Here is a 22,272-nt window from a genome sequence, read left to right as displayed (position 1 = left end):
CCCTTGCTACGCCACTGAGTAAAAAGCTCTTAGCGCTGAACTTTTTGAATACCAAAACGTGAATGTCTCTTAACACCGGATGTGACGAAATTTAGAGTTTGGTTTCAACCTTCATATAAAAATAAACAGACCTAGCTGTGAACTACAAATGTTTCCAATCTTAAAACAGACAAAACAATGACCAGTTAAAGTTCTCTTTTCGCCAGCTTAGCCTATCTCCAGCACTACCTACCTCTTTGTGTCTCTTTCTGCAGCCTCTGTACTCTATCTCCAGCACTACCTTACCTCTTTGTGTCTCTTTCTGCAGCCTCTGTACTCTATCTCCAGCACTACCTTACCTCTTTGTGTCTCTTTCTGCAGCCTCTGTACTCTATCTCCAGCACTACCTTACCTCTTTGTGTCTCTTTCTGCAGCCTCTGTACTCTATCTCCAGCACTACCTTACCTCTTTGTGTCTCTTTCTGCAGCCTCTGTACTCTATCTCCAGCACTACCTTACCTCTTTGTGTCTCTCAGATCTGTATTTCTGCAACATCTGTACTCTATCTCCAGCTGTCTATTGAAAAATCATTTACCCTGCCAGATGTTCTTCCCTGTGCCAGATAGGCAAGTAAGCGATCTCATTACACCACTGTTTTTGTAACCTTATCCAAAAGTATTGCAATCTGATTGTCTCTGCATGAAACAGAGAATGAGCGTATTAATTTTATGGCAGGATTTTTATAGTGATAATGAAATGGATAGTTGTGTTGTTATTCTTTTGAAAGAGGTCTATAAATATGTCAAATAAATGCAGTGGCAAAGCTATTCTGAAACAGGACAAGGATGGAGCCACAGCCGCTAATAAAAGCATAGAGTACATCTAATCAGAGGATGCCCAAAGAGCCAGTTGTTTTTTTTTCATTGTCATAAACAGATGACCTCTAAGACACGTCGTGTTAGATATGTACCAATAAAGTCTCTTTAGAGGTAAAAACTAAATCTTCTAGAGTAACCACGTGATCATACATTCTTTACTTCACCAGATTGTTTGTAAAAGTATTTTCGTAATTTCACTTATGCTTGTAAAGAGAAAATAAATAATCTGGTAATAGTGGGAGTTTTTAAATATTTTTGGGAGATCTCAAAGAGTATTTGAGCAAGCGCCTAGAGTATTGGAGCACTTACTTAGCAGTTTTTACAAAGCTTATATCAATGCACTCTGTCTGTCTGTGTGTCTGTCTGTCTGTCCAAAAATTTGTACACGTTATTTCTCCGACACCCAATCTCAGATCAAGTGGAAATTTTGCCCAATTATCTCTTTTACCTGACAACACAAGAATAATTTTTTTTTAAATTAACCAATTTGTAAATCAACTTTTTGGTAATAAACATTTTTTTTGATATCTCAAATAAGGGAAAGAAATATTACTTCACTGAAGTTGTTGTACAAGCTGAATGAGTTCCATTTATATTATCTTGTCGTCATAGTGAACACAAGCATAAAATAGAAACAATAGATAACTCTATTATCTTCCATACAGTCTTCGCTAGCAGAGTTAGCCTGAGAAGCCTGAGAAGGCTTAGCCCACAAGTTTAAATTCAGGTCGTTTCTAAACAATCATTCAGATACCTTGTTCTTTCTCCCCTACCCCTTTCCAACAACTGATAGGATCATAGCATATTTAGAACTCTAAAAGCATGAAATTGCGCATAATCAAAAACAATTGGTGAAAAACAATACTTCTAATAGCACAGATTTTTATTGTTGTTCTAAATTTATTAGAAATGTAATTACATAACTCATTTAAAGTAATGGATGCACTTTAAATAAGCTTTTTTTAAAGTATTTTTTTTAATTTTTGCTTTATTGAGTTTTCGAAGAGATTTTAGTGAATCTCGAAGAGCTTTTTGGAATTCTCAGAAAGTTTCTCCAATAGTTGTTTCTACTTCATATATCTGCTTGAAAACAAAAAGTCTTTTGTACGTGTTTCTCTTTCTTTGTGGTAGGGAGAAGTAGCAATATCAAGAAATATTCTAATGGAGATGTAGATAAAGCAATTTTTCCAGCAAGAAGCAAAATAACTCAATATTTGTTTTGCCGAGTATGTAAACTCCGCCTTATAACACAAACACATATATACTTTTTGAAGGTAGTCCTCATTCTAATAAATCACCAGAATGAAGATATCTTTTAAAAGGAATGCTCTTCTATATATGGACTGTCTGGATTCTGTATCACCTCTTGAAACTCAAAAAATCTGTTCCGGATATCCATTTAAATAACTAGTGAGGAAAAAAAACAAAAAGTAAGAAACTCCGGATGCTTCAAAATGGATCTTTTCATCTTGTCATCTTCAAACAGGGACAAACTTTTTCCAGCCCTTGGGTTCGGCGCACTCATTCCCCCAGACATGAAAGAGTCTTTTGAGTTCCCGCTCAATTTCAACCTTGAGAATCCTTTTTGCTCTGGTAAGTCGTCTGCTTCTAGTTCAAGATCTAACCGTGTAAGTAGGCAAGTCTAAACAAGGTCAGTCTCTAATCTCTGCCTAGTTTATCACATAATTCATAGGTACAGTTAGTGTAATCCGGACATATATCGAAAAATTATGTCTTACGCAAGATTCGATGAGAACAATATTACAAAGAGAGTTTGTGTCATCATACAAACTCAGAGGCGGCCCCGTCGGAAGCGGATCTCTGTCGGATCCGCCTATTCGCAAGGAATATTCAAGACGTGAGCTTGTTTTGATTGTCAAAAGTAATAATGTTTCAAAGATTCATTTGGCGTTGTCAAATTATTTTTTTTCTGTAAAATGTTTTACATGTTTCGGATGTTCCTTCAAAGTTAAAGATAATTTACTTCCTTATCCGAACCTCCCGCTCGACGGCGGAAGATAGCAGCGAGAAGGAAATGAACCTGGTACCGTCGAGATAATCAGTCCAGCGTGCTTACCGCACTTCCAGGCATTGCTATAAAAAATCTAGAATATATATAAATCTAGCTAGAATGTCTTTTTTTAAATACGAATCAGATGATGAGGTTTAATAAAAATTAATGCACCGAGTTTTTTATGCATCTGATTTAAAGAATTCATTCCATATGACGCCAGAGAAAAAAAAAACGTCACACGGGCTAGTTAGAATTTAAAAAAAAAATGTTTTTATCATTACGAGCAAGTTGTCGAGGTTTCATAGTAGGGGTGCACCGGATAGTTTCTGCCGAATATTCGGCATTTTTTCACTATTCGGCGATGTTGGACTCCGGTCGAATATCACTGCCAAATAGTAAACCGTTATTAAAACCTACACCGTAGTACCTAATATTGTTAGACGCCTTCGCGCTAAGTTCTTTTTCAGATACGCCAAACGGAGGTAAAACTTAAATATCGAAACCACACAGGCGAAAGGCAATCAATATAAAGGTAGTCGATGCTGATGAACGATGTCCAACAAAATTCTCAGTGAAGGAAATCGTCGAATGTCGACAAACTAAATCTCCACGTCAATAAAAATTTACCAATATTCATAAAGTGGAAATGATTCAATAATGTCATTATTATACATTAACGTTTTTCATTTGTGCTTTTAAAACTTTGACTATGCACCAAATATTTTTAGTACAAAGACAAGGCGTGTTAATCTAAATAGAAATAAAACTTTAATTATAAATTCGCATTACATACGTAGCAGCATTTTAAAAAGCTTGTCTTGACCTTTGAGTGGTCTAGTAAACATGTAATATTCCTTAACTATGTCATGATGAAAATCTGTCTTGATGTGCCGGTATATCTCCAGAGGTAGAGATGAGCACCCTCACTCCTTTTGTTTGTTTAATCCATAACATTGAGTTCACGGATAGACAGCTGACAAAATTAAGCCAGATGTCAACATGTTGACACTGTCTAGAGGTCACATCTTATGAGGGAACTGAGTTTGTTTACTTGGAGAAGAATTTTTATTAGGGGGCTGGACTAAAAACCATACCTCTGCAAGGCACTGGCGGATCCAGGGGGGGGGGGCGGTAGGGGCGATCGCCCCCCCACTCGGCCGACCCCCCCCCCCTTCGGGGGGGGGGGGGCGGACGAATTTTAGTATAGAATTCACACAATTTGTATACGAATTCATTACTTACGTTAATAATATATACTAATTATTTATATTTCAACCTATTATTAGATTATTTCGCCCCCCCTCTAGTATGTTGGCCGATTTGGTGGGGTCGGGAGGGGGCGATGGTATCAATCCCGCCCCCACCCCCCATAAACTTTCGAGTGGGGGGGGCGGTCCAATTTCTTTGTAGAAATCACAGCTTGCTAACAGAATCAATTAAATATCTATGTGATTAAAACTTGTTATTGATATTTTAACCGATCTTTGTATTATGTCGTTCCCTGTTTGCCAATTTATCTCTACTGCCCTTCCCACCTAAACCTTTTGAGGGGGGGGGCGGTCCTACTTTAATGGAGAAATCATAGTTTGTGAACAAAATTTGTTGAATTAATATATAGATTTATATTATGTCGTTCGCCTTCTTGTATCTTGGCCGTTTCGGTGAGGTTGGGGGAGGGGGAAATTGCATGTACTGCCCTCCCCACTCTAGCCCTCTGAGTGGGGGGGGCGGTCCTATTTTTATGGAGAATCATAGTTTGTGAACAAAATTAGTTGAATATCTATATAATATAAACTACATATTGATATGTGAACTCATTGTATATTATGTCGTACCACACTCTAATCTCAAATTTTATCATTAGTAAAATTTAAATGAAAAAGGGTTGTACCAGGTGGGAGGGGCGATTCATGCAATCGCCTTTCCCCCATCGGACAAACCAATACTTTTTCTTTTTGTATTACAGTTAGGAAATTACAAAACAAAAACATCTGTCACTACTATAATTTATATATACTATAAATAAATTCTTATATCGAGCGCCACACCCCTATTCTTTAATGCCAAATGCAATCTTAAGCAGAAATTATTAAAGGAGCGAGGATTAATCGTTTTCACTCTACCCCCCCCCCTCCCATTTCCAGACAGAGTTTATGTAATTTCACATGAATTTATCATAACTATTTTAAGAAAGACTTTGCATTCAAAAAATTAGAATTCAAACGAAATTTTTCAGTATAAGAGTCACGATTGAGATGAGTTCTAAACCCAAATCATTTTTTCATAGTCGCCTTTTTCTAACCTTTACTCAATCTGATATTTTTCTAGTTAAATAAATCTGGGACTATAACTCACAATTTATACTTTGATTTTATTGAATATTATTTGTCGAATAATTTTTTTTCGGCGGAGATCCTCAAAGCCAAAATCTAAATATGTGGGGTATCTTATCTTTTCAAGGAACAAATCGGATTTTTTGCAATGTATTAAGGGCCTATAAATTCATATTAGAATAATTTTCAAGTACAACATTATTCAAAAGGTCCTTTTTTAATAGTATGAATAATGAGTTTTAGGTCAGGAGAATACGTTTCTTCTGTGAAGTATGCTAGAAAACTCTTTTGGCGGCGGGGCTTTGCCCCGAACTCCATTGATAAATAATGTGTTGTAGATGTCAGGAGAATGCGTTACTGCAATGAAGAATGCAAGAAAACGCTTTTGGCGTCGGGGCTTCTCCTCGAACTCCACTGATGAATAATGAGCTGTAAATGTCAGGAGAATACTTTTCTGCAGTGAAAAAAGCAAGAAAAAGCTTTTGGCGTCGGGGCTTCGCCCCGAACTCCATTGATAAATAATGAATTGTAGATGTCAGGAGAATGCGTTTCTACAGTGAAGAATGTAAGAAAACGCTTTTGGCGTCGGGGCTTCGCCCCGAACTCCATTGATAAATAATGAGTTGTAGATGTCAGAAGATTGCGTTTCTACAGTGAAGAATGCAAGAAAACGCTTTTGGCGTCGGGGCTTCGCCCCGAACTCCACTGATGAATAATGAGCTGTAAATGTCAGGAGAATACTTTTTTGCAGTGAAAAAAGAAAAAAAACGCTTTTGGCGTCGGGGCTTTGCCCCGAACTCCACTGATGAATAATGAGCTGTAAATGTCAGAAAATTGCGTTTCTACAGTGAAGAATGCAAGAAAACGCTTTTGGCGGCGGGGCTTCGCCCCGAACTCCATTGATGAATAATGAGCTGTAAATGTCAGGAAAATACTTTTCTGCTGTGAAAAAAGCAAGAAAACGCTTTTGACGTTATGGCTTTGCCCCGAACCCCAGTTGAAAACCTTATAGCGATGCCCCAGTTGTTTAGTTTTTCACCAAAGGTTGAGAAATGCTGCTTTTTAAAAATTCTCATATATATAGGGTTAGGGTTTACTGGGCATTAGGGTTAGGGTTTGGAAAAAAATCGCCCCCCCCCCCACTCAAAAGTTCTGGATCCGCCAGTGCTGCAAGGTTAACCTGGTATGAGTTTGTTTATTTGAAGATAGGTTGTCAATCAAGAGTCTGGACTACAAGCCACACCTTTTACACTGTTGACCGGCTAATAAGTTTGTTTACTTGGAGTTAAGTCTCAATTAGGGGGCTGGACTACAAGCCAAACCTCTACACTGTTACCAAGATTGCTAACTTGGAGGTAAATGTCAATTATGAGGTTGGACATAAAACGCACCTACAAGAGTGATTTTTTGCAACCCTAAAACCAAGAGCATATTATTAATAATTATTTTATTTAATGGCTTAGTAAGCTAGGAACTAATTTTAATGCAGATACAAATAGAAAGGATCTGTGTTTATTAGCATAGAACATACTGACCTGGGGTATCTTTAAAGGGAGGGCTCAACAAACTCAACACCCCCAATGTCAGGGTTATGTTAAGGCCTTAGCTCGTTTGCCCGGGCCCCTGACATTCAACCAGGCACCTTCGTGCTTACAATAAATAAATGACTCACTGGTAACAATGTAAATATTTAATGATATAAATATAAGTATGATGACAAACTAATGGAGTAATGACATTGAATTTGGAACATTTTAAAATACTGTGAATTTATTAATTAAATAATAATTATACCCCTTGCTGTCCCACAACGTACACATTTATGTTCGAAACCACAACACAACACACTGCTGTCTTTAGTCACCAGCGTAGACTTCCAATCCCAAGCTAACTCCCTGTAAAGACAAGATAAAGACAAACCAAAAAGGTCTAGTAGACTATCACTATGGCATCGAAACAACTGCGAAACGCAGTTATGCCTTAGATACTCACCCTAAACAGGGGAACACAGAAGAATCTCAACAAACGTTACACCAGCAGAACAAAAACACTCCATCAACTTACAAGCAAGGCAACAAAAAGAAAGTGCGTTCACAAATAGTGCACTTAATACACATTGGTGCTAGAATGCCATAATCTACGCACCGACATTCCCCCTCTCCCCCCAAACTGGTTCTTACAAAGTATGGACCAGTTTCCGTACCTCAAACTGAAAGAAAAGTAAGAAGATATCATTGCAGCTACAAGGTAAGCACATCCATCTAGGGAACATTCATCCGCATTAACATCACTCTTCCAAACATAACAACTTAGAAGAAAAATTACCAATTATACTTTTTACCAAAGTATCCACATTACACTATGAACCATTCACAAAATCACATCTACCAACCGATCAAATTTAAAATGCATAATCAACAAATTAATGTCAATAATACTAAATGCAACATAATTTCATCTAACATAAAGTGCAAAGGATTTTCAAACAATAATGTATACATTGGAACATTAAAATGCATAAGACATGTATATACCAAAAATACATAAATATGTAACTTATGTAGCTGCACATTGGAAAGTCTATCTTGAACACGGATCAGCAAGCAGATTGTCCTTTCCTCAGACGTGAACAACATCAAAGGAATAATCTTGTAACACTAGTGCCCATCTTGTAATGCGAGCATTGGTACAGTTAGTGCTCCTAAAGTAACATAAAGCCTTGTGGTCAGTCTGGAGATTAAATTTTGTTCCCGGCCAATAATTGTCCCTTTTTCTATTGCATATACAATGGCCACTTCTTCAGGTTTAATGGTAAAATACTTCTGCTCCCGAGGCAACACTTTACGGCTCACATAATTTTATAGGATGCAACATACCATTCACACACTGGCTAAGAATGCCAGAGATCCCTTTGTCTGAGGCATCAGTCTGGAGATAAAACAGTAGAGAAGAATCAGGCAATCGAAGAATAGGATACTTACACAGACAGGCCTGCAATGCCTCCGCACACTCACAGCTCCAGTCTACTCTCATGGATTTTAAACGACGTAAGAATGCCTTTAAAGGAAAAACTAAATCCACGTATCTACCAAGAAACTTTTACTCCCATAACTAACAGATATGGTTCCGATACTTTAAATAACAAAGTGTATACTCAACTTACTTTAAGTATATATAAAGATATAAGTGGAATGGAAAAAAATAGCTTCGTCTAGAATATTGACTATATCAACATCTAAATATACTAACACCATTCATCCATAGGTCTCGCTATTTAAACAACCCAATATGGATTTGCCAGAGTACCCTAGTTATCATCACGTTATCCCCGCGTGCTTATACGATGAGGAACAACCACAATATTCCTACCTCCAAATTTTGACTTGTCCAAATATTTAACTGCTCTCGCAACGTCTGCTAGGTTCCTGAGCCTAACATGACCTATACCCATTGACTTCCCATTCGCCATCAAAACCTCCACAAATCCCACCAAACCAACATCTCTAAACCTATCCTTTAACTTCTGCCAGTTAACATTATATGGTAAATTTCTAACTGTCACTGTGTAACGATCCGGAATCAGCTTATAATCACGACGAATCTTGGACTCGCGACGGACCTCTAGTCATCTATCACTTGGCCTCTGCTCATGTGCTCTGACCACAGTATTACAATCGTCTTCCCTATCAGTTGAATTAATCGGGTAAGTCTTTGGAACCCTTTCACCACAACTGAAGCAAGCGATCTCCATCCTTTTGCCCCCAGGACTCCGATTCATCACAGGCTCACTACACGCTGCCGCAACATACACTTTGTCTTCCTTAGCAAGCGACACACCCGCACTAGCAACCTTAAAACCTTCAATAACATCAATCATATCATCAACGGTGCCTTTCTTACTTATTATCAGTTGCTTGTACACATCACCGGACACATTCTCAAGTATTCTATCTTTCACCAGCAACTCTTTCACTTCTTCCACAGTCTTGCCTACTTCAGCCATTTTCAACCAATTGTCCAACGCATTTCGCAGCTCTGTGACAAAACCTCTAAAATCGTTCTGTCGTGGTTTTACCCGGTGGAACCTCTTGCGGCAGGTTTCCGCGTTTATATCCGCATGTCGGAGTAATACGGTCCTCACTTCCTCATAATTTTCATTCAAAAACAGACTGTCACGCAGCATACAGTTTCTTAGAAAGGTAGTTAGTTTATAGGACAGGAGCAATGACCATTCCTTTCTATCAATCTTGCATCTTGTTGCGACTGCCTCAAAGTGTGTTAAATATGCCATCAGGTCATCGTCTTCCTTCATTCCCTGGAAGCTCTTGTCAAGTTTATCTAAAACATTTCTAGGCCGCACCTCTGCCTGTGTTGCCGTCCCAGCCGCTGTTGCTGACTTTTCCTTCATTTTTTCTAGTTCCATCTCCTCTTTCCTCTTGAGTTCCTCCCTGGCATCTCTTTCTTTCCACCTTTCGTGTTCCTCACGCTTGGCCTTATCCTCACGTTCAAATCTGGCTTTCTCCTCTGCCTTCGCCTCTGCTCTCAATCTTTCCTCTCTCTCAAATCTGGCCTTCTCCTCTGCCTTCGCCTCTGCTTTCAATCTTTCCTCTCTCTCAAATCTAGCCTTTTCTCGTTCAAACTCCTCTTTCTTAGATTTTTCATAGTCTTCTTTCTGCTCAGCCACATACCTCTCTAACCTTTCACCTTCGTACCCCAGAGAACGACCATCACTTATAAACTGGGCAGTAATTGTCAAAATAGTTTCCATGGTAAATACAATGTACACTACTTGGCTGTATTATATTTAAATTATATACAATATGGGAACCAAACAAAATTCTACTAATTGTACAAGAGATCAACTAAAGCCTAGAGCCTGCGGTTAAATGGCAAAGAAAGAAACCTATCTGTGCAGTATCCCACGTCGGAGGAAAGTGCCTCACTCAGGCCACAGCGTCGAAATATAGTTGCCACAGGACAATCCACCACAATACTAGTAGCCTCAGACTTCAGTAGTTACCAACAGCCACTTTACACTCACGTTCGCTTGTTGCCGGGAGCGAGAAGACACTCGTTCGAAGGTGAAGCACAATATAGAAAACAAGAAAATACAAATGTGTTTCAATCTTGCAATACAATAGTTATATACTATATAGTACAGTATAGTTATAGTGTTATATCACTTATATCACAAAGGATGTATTTATTTGCTACTTTCGATATACATCGTTGCCAATGGTACACAATTCAATATTAGTACAGTAGATTGTGATGCAATACTATGTAAACAATTATTAGATTGTAGACACTGCTGCTACATAATCAAGTAACTAAAACTTATATAATGATTGAAATTATAGTTCTGTGACTGGTAGTCACAGCCGGACTCGAGCCCCCAACTGTCAGGGTTATGTTAAGGCCTTAGCTCGTTTGCCCGGGCCCCTGACATTCAACCAGGCACCTTCGTGCTTACAATAAATAAATGACTCACTGGTAACAATGTAAATATTTAATGATATAAATATAAGTATGATGACAAACTAATGGAGTAATGACATTGAATTTGGAACATTTTAAAATACTGTGAATTTATTAATTAAATAATAATTATACCCCTTGCTGTCCCACAACGTACACATTTATGTTCGAAACCACAACACAACACACTGCTGTCTTTAGTCACCAGCGTAGACTTCCAATCCCAAGCTAACTCCCTGTAAAGACAAAGTAAAGACAAACTAAAAAGGTCTAGTAGACTATCACTATGGCATCGAAACAACTGCGAAACGCAGTTATGCCTTAGATACTCACCCTAAACAGGGGAACACAGAAGAATCTCAACAAACGTTACACCAGCAGAACAAAAACACTCCATCAACTTACAAGCAAGGCAACAAAAAGAAAGTGCGTTCACAAATAGTGCACTTAATACACATTGGTGCTAGAATGCCATAATCTACGCACCGACACCCAACTTCTTATTTGTTTAATCCATGACACTTTATGTATTGATAGACATTGACCAGTCTTAGGCCAGATTAGATTAACGCAAATTGTTAAGACTTATTGACACTGTCTAGAGGTCACTAGATGATGACACTTAATGTTTACTTGGAGAAAAATGTCAATTAGGGCGCTGAACAACAGGACACACCTCTACAAGTATTTTGTTACACAAGCCACGGGTATAAAAGTGGATTGTAAGGGCCTTTAGTAAATTGAAGAATACTAATAATGGCTGATAAAAAGTCATCACTTATATGGCATTACTTTAATGTCAAAACAATGGACAACTCTAAAGCAGTTTGCAATGCTTGTAAAATAGTACTGTCACGTGATAAACCAGGCAAAGCTAAAGACTTCTCAACCACCACTATGATTAATCATCTACTCTCGAAATACCCAGACTTATTCAACGAAATGACTGCATTGAAATCAGCAGTTAATAATTCTGCATCAAGTAATATCACTGCCTGTGCCAGTACGTCTACGAGCTCCAGTGATTCGTCAAGCCTCACACACTAGTAGCAACCAAGCATTAAGGAGGTCTTAGACAAAGCTAAATTGTGGGATATTAATAGTGATAATGCTAAACGCATTCACTTGGCCATAGCAAAGATGATTGCAACTGTCATGGAACTTACCAAGTAGTTGAGAAACCTTTAAAAGTACTGGAGAAAAGATACACTGGACGAATTATCAATGACTATCGTATATAACGGACATTGCACTTAGAGTAAAACGTATTTTTCTGAAATATATCTCAACTTTAATGTAACAACTAATGGATTCTGTTGAAACTTAGATCTTGCCATATACATTCATTTTATTTTGATGTGCTTTAATGCTTTAACTTTTTAAAGGATGTGTATATTATTATTATATTAAATTAACATTGTGCATTATTATGTAAATAAATATTACTGTTGAATTACTTTTTCTAACGTGTTAACTTACTCTTACTCTTGTGTTATGTGTGTCTTGATTGAATCAATAATTTAAGAGTGTCAAGTAACTCCTCGTTATTACGGGTATTACCTAAGATATATACTTAGCCTCTATCTGTATTAGGCACAAACCAGAAGCGGTTTGTGGCCTTTAAAACACGAGCCTAATGACAAGTTGATGGTGTCACATACATGAACACAAACATCTACCCACTATACAACTTAGATTGTACTTAAGAGAGATTTACGCTATAAAACCAAGATTGAACGTCACCTTTGAAAGATTTACATTAGTTACATATAAGTTTATATATTCTACATGGGTAGAATACTACTTTACAATAGGTAGCCTCATACATAAACACACACTATCTCATGTTACAAAGATTAGTTTATGATACGCATATCTGTTAAAAAATGCTGTTAATTTTAATTTATCAATCAGTATGAATAAAAGAAAAAAACAATATGAATATAGGTATGTTATTCAGAAGATTTGCAAAAACTTCATTAAAACGAGCTGTTTGAGTCATGTAGGTATTCGGCTCCGGCCCCGGCCTAATATTAAAAAGTACTATCCGGTGCACCCCTAGTTCATAGACATTGGTGCACCTAGTTATATTAGCATTTCATTTAAAGAATTAACTGTATATGACGTCAAAGGAAAAAAATTCAAATTCCATTAAATATATATAAGCCGCATTTTTGTGCGTTTTGTCTGTCAGTCTGTCTGTCCGTTATGTTAATATCGAGAAAAAAAGACTAAACGCTATTGAAAATCTGATTAACATTTAATTTCCCTTCTAAAACATAGCAATAGTTTTAAGTTTCTATAATAGACTTTTCCGGATGTTTATATATATATATATAGTGACAGAAAAAGAGAATTCCAGATAAATCTAATATCGTTAATCAAATTTTTCGGATGGTCTTGCATGAAAATTAGATGAACCATAGCTTTGAACTGAGATTTTCAAACAGACTTTGGTGTTAGTAAGTTCTTTTCCTTAAAAATAGGAACATAATATTAACGATAATTAAATTATGTACCGTTTTAGATAGAAAATTAAATTTACTATAAGAGAGAACTGCAATTTTTAGAAATAGAGTTAATCATTTTTTTAAATGAAAATCCGAAACAACAGATTTTCGTAAATGAGAAAAAAGATTATTATTTGTTCTATTTATAAAAAGAGGATTTTAAACAGTTTTTTGGCGTTAGTAAATTTTTCATATAAAATTCGGAACAATTTTGGAGACGATTTATAAGAAAGTTAAAGCAATGTAGGTCGATATCTTCTTTAAAACAACATCCGAAACATTGTGTTATGTTTCAGCATAAAAAATAAATTATTGTATTGTCCAAGAATATAAGTGCAATATTAGTCAATTGTGCGATTTCAAACAATCATTTGACATAATTTATTTTAAAAAAAAATATCCGGAACACCTTTATTGTAAATGAAACATAAGTCAGTATAGATATTTTCATTTAGCATTTATATGCTATTTATATTTTTTAAAAAACCGGAACAACATTTTATTGTTCATGTTTTTGCAACGTTTAAGCATGGAAATGAAATGTAATAAAAGTTAGAAGAGCAAACAAACATTCGTTGGCATTGATTTGTGTTTCACAAAAACATCCGGAACAATCTACTGTAGATACTTAAACTTATTGTTTCGGAAGGAACATTAAGGTTAAATCAGATTTTCAATAGCTTTTAGATTTGTTTCATTTTTAACTAAACGAGACGGACAGACCAACCAACAGACAAAACGCACAAAAATAAGCGTCTTTTATTCTGCCTTTATAAACAAAAAATAAATAAAATCTGATTATTTAAAACTTTTTGAGGTAATAGTTTTGTAACATGTCTTGCAACTACCCGTCACGCTACTACACGAAAGTCGCAGCATAAAAAGTCCATTTAAAAAAATGTGCGTGATATTTACATACAAAGTGCATTCTTAGCCTTTATAAACAAACAGAAAAATTTTCTTATAAATTTAACAGCTAGATGACCAGAAATAAACACCTTTAACTAATATTTATATTTGTTGTGAACATTTTTTTTACATTTTATAAATATATTCGACTTAGTGATACTGAAAATTAAAAACAAAATATCTTTCTTTGTACATATATTGTAACATTATCTTCCTTATATTTATGTATTGTTTAGAATTGGTGTATTTTTATGAAAAAAATCGCTTGCAAGATTAATTTTATAAACTAAACGGTTTACTTTTAGAAAACAAAAAGTTGGGGTTGCACCTAAATTTGCAGCCGCATCGCATGGTGAAATAATATTTTTCATTTCTCTTCTAGTTTTTGAGATCTGAGTGTGACAGACGGACATTTAGCACAAACCTAATAGCGGCTTTTCCCCTTACGGAGGCCGCTAAAAAAGAATGATGCTTTTTTTTTTAAAGTGCAATAATTTGAGTATCAATCGATAATATATGTTTTAGTGTGTATGTTTATGTTGACTTCTTCAACTCAGGTCTAAATGTGTGATATTCGAAACAAACCAAAAGAAAAACAACTTTAAACTTCATGTTTCTAAACAGCTAAACGTGAATACTAATAAGGCGAATGTGTTTAAGTGCAAGCATGAATTTGATGTGAAATGATCTCCAGATCAATGACAACCTGAATATATCACACCAGACTCAGGTGTTGACTTGTGGGATCTCTTATAAGCTTCTTTTTTTGTCGTCTGCTCTTAACTTCCTGTCTTCTGCGGTAGCTTCTCTTCGGGTCTTGAATAAATAATTATCGGCCTTGATCACTCCACTGTCTCTGTGATATTGCTAATAAATGAGCACGTATTTTACCCATAACTCTTGTCTCACGGCAGGTGTTCAGGGCATACTGGAGGCGTACTTCACCTGTCTGCCTAAGATTCAGCTCTACAAGCCGACAAAAGTGGCGCCAGTCATTCAGCACGTCATCCGGTTTGCAGAAGACGCCCAGAGTAAAGAGGCTACTGGCATGGTGGGTGACTTGAACTTATTTACATTGTTGCTTTATACATGCTACAAGGCAGTCACAGTGTCCAGAAAGTTTACATCTATCAGAACTATCAATGTTTGGGGGGGGGGGGGGGGGGGAGGCGGTTGAGTGGTGAAGCGCTAGGCTTCAGAATCGAGGGTTTCGGGTTTGAATCTAGAAAGTGAACTTGAATTTGGGGGATTATTAGTCCAACCAAAACTAATGAGTACCCGTTATAAATTGAGGAAAGCAAAAGTGGTTAGTCGTTGTTCTGGCCATATGACACTCTCTTAACTATGGGCTATAGAAACATTGACCCTAACCTTATTTATCCTATTCATCGCAAGGTCTGAAAGTTGTATATTTTCTTCACTGACTAGCTTGTGTTGTGGAGGATCTTGTAAAATAGATTACCTCCTTCTTAATTATTACCCAAAAAAATGGGGCATTGAAAAAAAACCACATTGATTGATCCGAATATTACTATACCGAATGTTTTAATTTGACTTGATTTGAAATTATATATTCTGAAAGTCTATTACGTTTGCACGATATCAACTTGTACTTATATAAGAACTAGCAATGTCATGGAGACCTAGCAAACGGCAGTTTTGTTTTTCTTTTTGTTTGTTTTTTTGCTGTTAATTTTTTTCTTGATTTCTAATATTTCGATATCATGCTATTATTTTACACTCATAGATATGTGAATCAACATAAAAAAGTCCATAAAATACATAAACTAGATATTTGGAAAAAGAAAATGTCAACTACTGTAAACAATTAGTTAGTGCTATTACGTTGCAAATGCTTTTTTTACAATATTTTTTACACTTGCGTCTCTTTTACTTGTTTTAAGTTGTTGTTGTTTTAAATACATTGTTTTAAGCTACATATTCCTATATGTTGAGAAATATATTCACATACCTCTAGATTTTTTAAATAAAATCTCTTATATTCTAGAATGCTAAAAGTACTCGAGTTGATCTCTTTTCACTTCAGAGTTATTGTATTTTGTTGATCCTGACTGACGGAGTTTTCTATGGTATACATGACGTCATGGACGCTTTGGTCCAGGCTTCCGGGCTGCCCATGTCTATCATAATAGTTGGCGTCGGTCAATCAGATTTCACTCAGATGGAAGTGTTGGACGGTGACCACACTGAAATCAAGTCCAGGGACGGCAGGCTGGCCCTGAGAGATATTGTCCAGTTTGTTCCTTTCCGAGACTTTCAGAATGTAAGTTGATGCTAACTATATAAAAGAGAACGGTGGCGTAACGGCAGAGTGACAAAGCGCTTGGCTTACAAATCGAGTGGTTTTGTGTTCGAATCCCAGAGAAGACATGGGGAGGGGGGTGAAATCAGGGATAGTAAGGATACCCATGATTTAATCCAAATACGCTGTGAAACCAAAGGCGTTTCGACGTTCTGCTTAACCTCATGACAAAAAATCGTTACCAGTCGGCCATGGAAACAGATACACTTTACATTATTAGTCCCCAAAGAACGCCAGTTCAGAAAAAGGTTCTTTTCCTTTCCTGACTTTTAAATTTAAATGCAACCGTCACTGCCCTCAGCAAACGTTTTCGAGCTCATATAGTCCTCGCCATTCTGATGCGGAGGCAAAAAGAAAATTATTATTATAGCTTTTATATAGCGCTACTTTCATGCTTTTAGCATGCTCAGAGCGCTTTTGGTCGAATCTCATTTGTGGACCAGTGGGGGGGGGGGGTATCTAGGAGTTGGTTTTCCGTGCTGCCTTTAGGCGCTCAGTAAACACAACTCTGCCCAAGTCGGGTGTCGAACCTCGAGCCCCCTTCTAGGTAGCCAAGCCAAGCCAAGTTCAAACGCACTTGGCCTCTCGACCACGCTTCCCACTTCTAGATGACCTAGAGTGTTATTCATCTAAATCGATGGGCGATGTACTTATACTTTTGAATGATGATAAAAAAAGGTAATAGAGTGTATGAATCCAGAGAAAAATACGAATCGACATATCGCAAGTGTGTGGTGTGTGGTGATCTAATAGAAGGTAGGGGAGCAGCCGGTTGCTCACTTTTAAGGTTTACGAATGTATGCAAACATGACATTGGAAAATGAGGCACTGGATATGTCCAAATGGAGAACGAGCATTAAGGAACGGTCTCGGATTGCAGATGGCAGAAAGAAGGATGAACGTGCAACAGCACCTGGTGATTGCAGTTGCCTAACTTGTGAGTGCAGCTCTGTATAAAGTATTGGCCTCTTTAGCCTCACAAAAGGTTGCAAAGGGTCGTCTCTCGAAACGTAAAATGCCACAGAGTATTGCAGGTTAACTCAAGAGCGTCATAATACTCTAAAGCTCAAACTTTTGTACCCATTACGAAAAACAAAAGTTCGCCCCCCCCCCAAGACAGCTAAGGTTCTAGGAGAGCATTGTGAGCTCCCCGCTGAGGTCCATGAGGGTTTTAAGAATGTAACAATGCAAAAAGAAAACAAGCTTAAAGACATATAATTATAATACAATTTTGGGTTTTTCTTTAAATATTCTTTTTCTAATAAGTTTGGAATCCAAATTAATAAATGTTTAGTAAAGCTAATCTGTTTCGTCTTTGTTATTTTGTTTTCCGAATGAGTGTTGCATAGGTAATTTTTGTTTTTTATACTAAAAAATGTTCTTGATATAGTCTTCCAAAGGCTGCCCACTTTGAGCGAGCAATAAGTCAGAGAAACTTTCTTGATATAGTCTTCCAAAGGCTGCCCACTTTGAGCGAGCAATCAGTCAGAGAAACTTTCTTGATATAGTCTTCCAAAGGCTGCCCACTTTGAGCGAGCAATCAGTCAGAGAAACTTTCTTGATATAGTCTTCCAAAGGCTGCCCACTTTGAGCGAGCAATCAGTCAGAGAAACTTTCTTGATATAGTCTTCCAAAGGCTGCCCACTTTGAGCGAGCAATCAGTCAGAGAGACTTTCTTGATATAGTCTTCCAAAGGCTGCCAACTTTGAGCGAGCAATCAGTGAGAGAAATTTTCTTGATATAGTCTTCCAAAGGCTGCCCACTTTGAGCGAGCAATCAGTCAGAGAAACTTTCTTGATATAGTCTTCCAAAGGCTGCCCACTTTGAGCGAGCAATCAGTCAGAGAAACTTTCTTGATATAGTCTTCCAAAGGCTGCCCACTTTGAGCGAGCAATCAGTCAGAGAAACTTTCTTGATATAGTCTTCCAAAGGCTGCCCACTTTGAGCGAGCAATCAGTCAGAGAAACTTTGTTCAAATTGTGTCAGAGCCTGAAACATAAAACAACAATGTGGCTTAAAATAATATTCAAACATGTCATTTTAGATACTCAGTACAATTTGGTTGTTGTTTATTTCCTCAGAGACATCCCAGTGAGTTAGCCAGCCATCTGCTAGCTGAAATACCGAGGCAAGTTACTGACTACTACAAACTGAGAAGGATGCCTCCCAGCAGAACCAACTATCCATTTCCCGTGTATCCAGCTTAATACCATGTGAAATAAAACCTTTCGGATATCAGAGAAACGGAATAGATACTGGCCTAATATGTTAGGCACTATCTTGTACAGAGATCTAACATGCGCTTATGGTTTATATATAATAATAATAATGTATATTTGAAATGAATAATAAACAAGATAATTATAATTTATATACATCTTATCTTCTAATCTTATATAATACAGACGTTACTTCAAAAAAGAAGATGATTACGTCCTACGCGTCATGCATTTAGTCATGTATAGTGTACATGTATAGTTAAATATCAAAGCATGTTTATTAGCCGTAGACCATATTTTGGTTTGTGTTTTAAGAAGATTATATTAAAGCTCTTTAAAACAATGGTCTAGCTTTAATTGTTTTTGTGTTAATGGCATTCTCTTAACAATTCTGTTTATTAGTTTGCAAACTTTTCTTGGGTGGAACAATGCTACGTGAACCTGCAGAATTATGTTAGAAATAAATGTTTTTTTTCTTTGTCATAAAATTTCGGTAATAGGCAATATTATGCCGCCCACGCCCTAGCAGGTTCTTTCGGTGCTCCAGTAGTAGCCCACAGGCTCATAAACCTGCACCCAAAAGCTCTACCATCGCAAATTATTATTAACATGAAAAAAATTTTTTTTTGTTTTCACGATTTTAACTATTGTTGATATGGATAGGTCGCCATTTTGAAAGCTCCTTGGGGTAACCCTTCCTGAGCCTGTGGGCTACTACTGGAGCACCGAAAGAACCTGCTAGGGCGTGGGCGGCATAATATCGCCTATTACCTACAGATCTTTCTCAAATGCCCCCAGCTGACTATCTGCTGATCTTATCTTATATAACACAGTCATTACTTCAAAAAAAAAGAAGATGATTACGTCCTACGCGTCATGCATCTAGTCATGCATGGGAACCAATGACTTAAAGCTGGCTAACAGGGGCGAATGGGAGTGGGAAGTGTCACTAATAGATTTTTGAGAGATACTGACGCTCACAATCGGGAGGTATGAGGGAGCGCCAATAGGCCAAGGGCGTCAGGCACACCCAGTACCCAACTACGCCACTGGAACACAAAACAAGGAAAATATAAGAATCCTTTTAAAAAAACGTATCTAAGAGGAAGAACTCCGCACTTAGAACTACTATATATCTCAATAAAGTAGAAGCTTTTTCCCTTAATCGATATCAAACAAAATAATTATTTACCAATAATTAATTGACTATTGAGTATTTTGTTTTATGGATTCGTGTTTTGTTAGGTCCAATAAATAATTGTGGTTGTGGGAGAAATAACGACTTATCCTTGGTTAACTACGCCATAACCTGAGGTTAACTATGCTTTATTCTGTGGTTAACTATGCCATAACCTGAGGTTAACTACGCCATAACCTGAGGTTAACTATGCTTTAATCTTTGGTTAACTGTGCCATAACCTGAGGTTAACTACGCCATAACCTGAGGTTAACTACGCCATAACTTGAGGTTAACTATGCTTTAATCTTTGGTTAACTGTGCCATAACCTGAGGTTAACTACGCCATAACCTGAGGTTAACTATGCTTTAATCTGTGGTTAACTATGCCATAACCTGAGGTTAACTACGCCATAACCTGAGGTTAACTACGCCATAACCTGAGGTTAACTATGCTTTAATCTGTGGTTAACTATGCCATAACCTGAGGTTAACTATGCTTTAATCTGTGGTTAACTATGCCATAACCTGAGGTTAACTATGCCATAACCTGAGGTTAACTATGCCATAACCTAAGGTTAACTATGCTTTAATCTTTGGTTAACTATGCCATAACCTGAGGTTAACTATGCTTTAATCTTTGGTTAACTATGCCATAACCTGAGGTTAACTATGCTTGAATCTGTGGTTAATTATAACTTAATCTGTGGTTAACTATGCCATAGTCTGTGGTTAACTATGCTTTAATCTGTGATTAACTATGCATTAATCTGCGGTTAACTATGCCTAAATCTGTGGTTAACTATGTCATAATCTGTGCTTAACTAGGCCTTAATCTGTGGTTAATTATGCCATAGTCTGTGGTTAACTATGCTTTAATCTGTGGTTAACTATGCAATAATCTGTGGTTAACTATGCTTTATTCTGTAGTTAACTGTGCCTTAATCTGTGGTTTACTATGCCTTAATCAGTGGTTAATTATAATTTAATCTGAGGTTAACTATGCCTTAATATGTGGTTAACTATACCATAATCTGTGGTGAACTATGCCTTAATCTGTGGTTAGCTATGCCTTATTTGTGGTTAACCATGCCTTAATCTGTGAATAATTAAACATTATCTGAGTTCCACATAATCTAATGCTGTGGTCCACTAATGCTTAATTTTTGGTCAGCTAAGCCGATATATGTTTTCATCTAAGCCTAAAATATGGTCGAAAATGCCCATTCCTGGTGTTAAGAGGTCAGGTAGGCTTAAAATGGTGGTCTGCGATATCTAAATCTGTTGATGGAGTTACATTTTCTTTTATGTTCCTTGTTTTGTTTCGATTTGTTTTCAGAATTAAATAAAATGCTACGAAATTTTCCATTTGGAGTGAAAGAATAAATAAAATCTCAAAAAACTGGCCAAGAAATACGGGCCACCCACTCAATATACGAATTACTCAATAAATGAATTCCCCAAGAAATCAATTAATCTATTTTTGTCTTTAAGGACTGGAAATCTTTCGTTTGTCGTCCGGAACGCTTCAATTTGGCGGGACCAAAGAAAAAGTCCTGTGAGACAGTTACTGATTTAGCTCCAGCAATTTATTTCCTTGGCTCAAAATTGTTGCCTATTTCGGCAACTGGGTTTAACTCCTAAGATATTAAAAGACGTGAATGTTCTCTGCGAGAGAATATAATCTCTCATTTATTAGCTCTTAGCTGATAATTGGGGAGCCCCAGATGAATCAATTAAACTCCAAGACTTAAAATGTGTTAGATTCGAAGTTAAACTTTTCTTCCGAGCCCACCCCTAATTTCCGTTAGGTCATCTCCGACAATAAATAATATTTTAGCTCAGTGGTTCCCAAACTTTTTCTCTAACGGAACACTTCGCACATTCTGAATATATTTAGCGGAACACTTTACTTTTATTTGAGAGAGAGTTAATTCATCCAGTGGTCTACTAGTTAATTACGGTAGGCCTATTTCATTATTCGTGAAGCACATATTCAGGCCTCACGGAACACTAGGGTTCCTCGGAGCACATTTTGGGAAACACTGTTTTAGCTGATTAAAAATGAACTATCTGGTGAATATACAAGGTAGAACTAAATGTTTTGCTTGAAACATGTTGAACATTAATTGTGTTTATTGTCAGAATTTCCCAAAACAAACCTGTCTCTATTACTCCTCTTCCTTGTTGTACCTAGGAGGCGCGGTGGCTGAGCGGTAAAGCGCGTGGCTTCCGAACCGGGGACCGGGGTTCGAATCCTGGTGAAGACTGGGATTTTTAATTTCGGGATCTTCGGGCGCCTCTGAGTCCACCCAGCTCTAATGGGTACCTGACATTAGTTAGGGAAAAGTAAAGGCGGTTGGTCGTTGTGCTGGCCACATGACACCCTTGTTAACCGTAGGCCACAGAAACAGATGACCTTTACATCATCTGCCCTATAGACCACAAGTTCT

At 37.2% G+C, this 22,272-nt stretch overlaps 1 protein-coding gene across 1 annotated transcript in view; it reads left to right on the top strand.

The window, feature by feature from the left end:
- Positions 1–18,893, top strand: part of LOC106079415 (copine-3-like) — a 50,492-nt gene extending 31,599 nt beyond the window's left edge. Inside the window, exons 11-14 of the mRNA XM_056036356.1 lie at positions 2,343–2,449; positions 15,015–15,151; positions 16,148–16,384; positions 18,505–18,893. Of these exons, the coding sequence (XP_055892331.1) occupies positions 2,343–2,449; positions 15,015–15,151; positions 16,148–16,384; positions 18,505–18,630 (607 nt within the window). The 3' untranslated portion in view covers positions 18,631–18,893. The remainder of the gene's footprint in view (positions 1–2,342; positions 2,450–15,014; positions 15,152–16,147; positions 16,385–18,504) is intronic.
- The last annotated feature ends 3,379 nt before the right edge of the window (positions 18,894–22,272 follow it).

This window comes from Biomphalaria glabrata, chromosome 7 (assembly GCF_947242115.1).
Source record: "Biomphalaria glabrata chromosome 7, xgBioGlab47.1, whole genome shotgun sequence".
In the NCBI taxonomy this organism is placed as follows: domain Eukaryota; kingdom Metazoa; phylum Mollusca; class Gastropoda; family Planorbidae; genus Biomphalaria; species Biomphalaria glabrata.
This window is presented reverse-complemented; position numbering and strand designations above follow the sequence as displayed.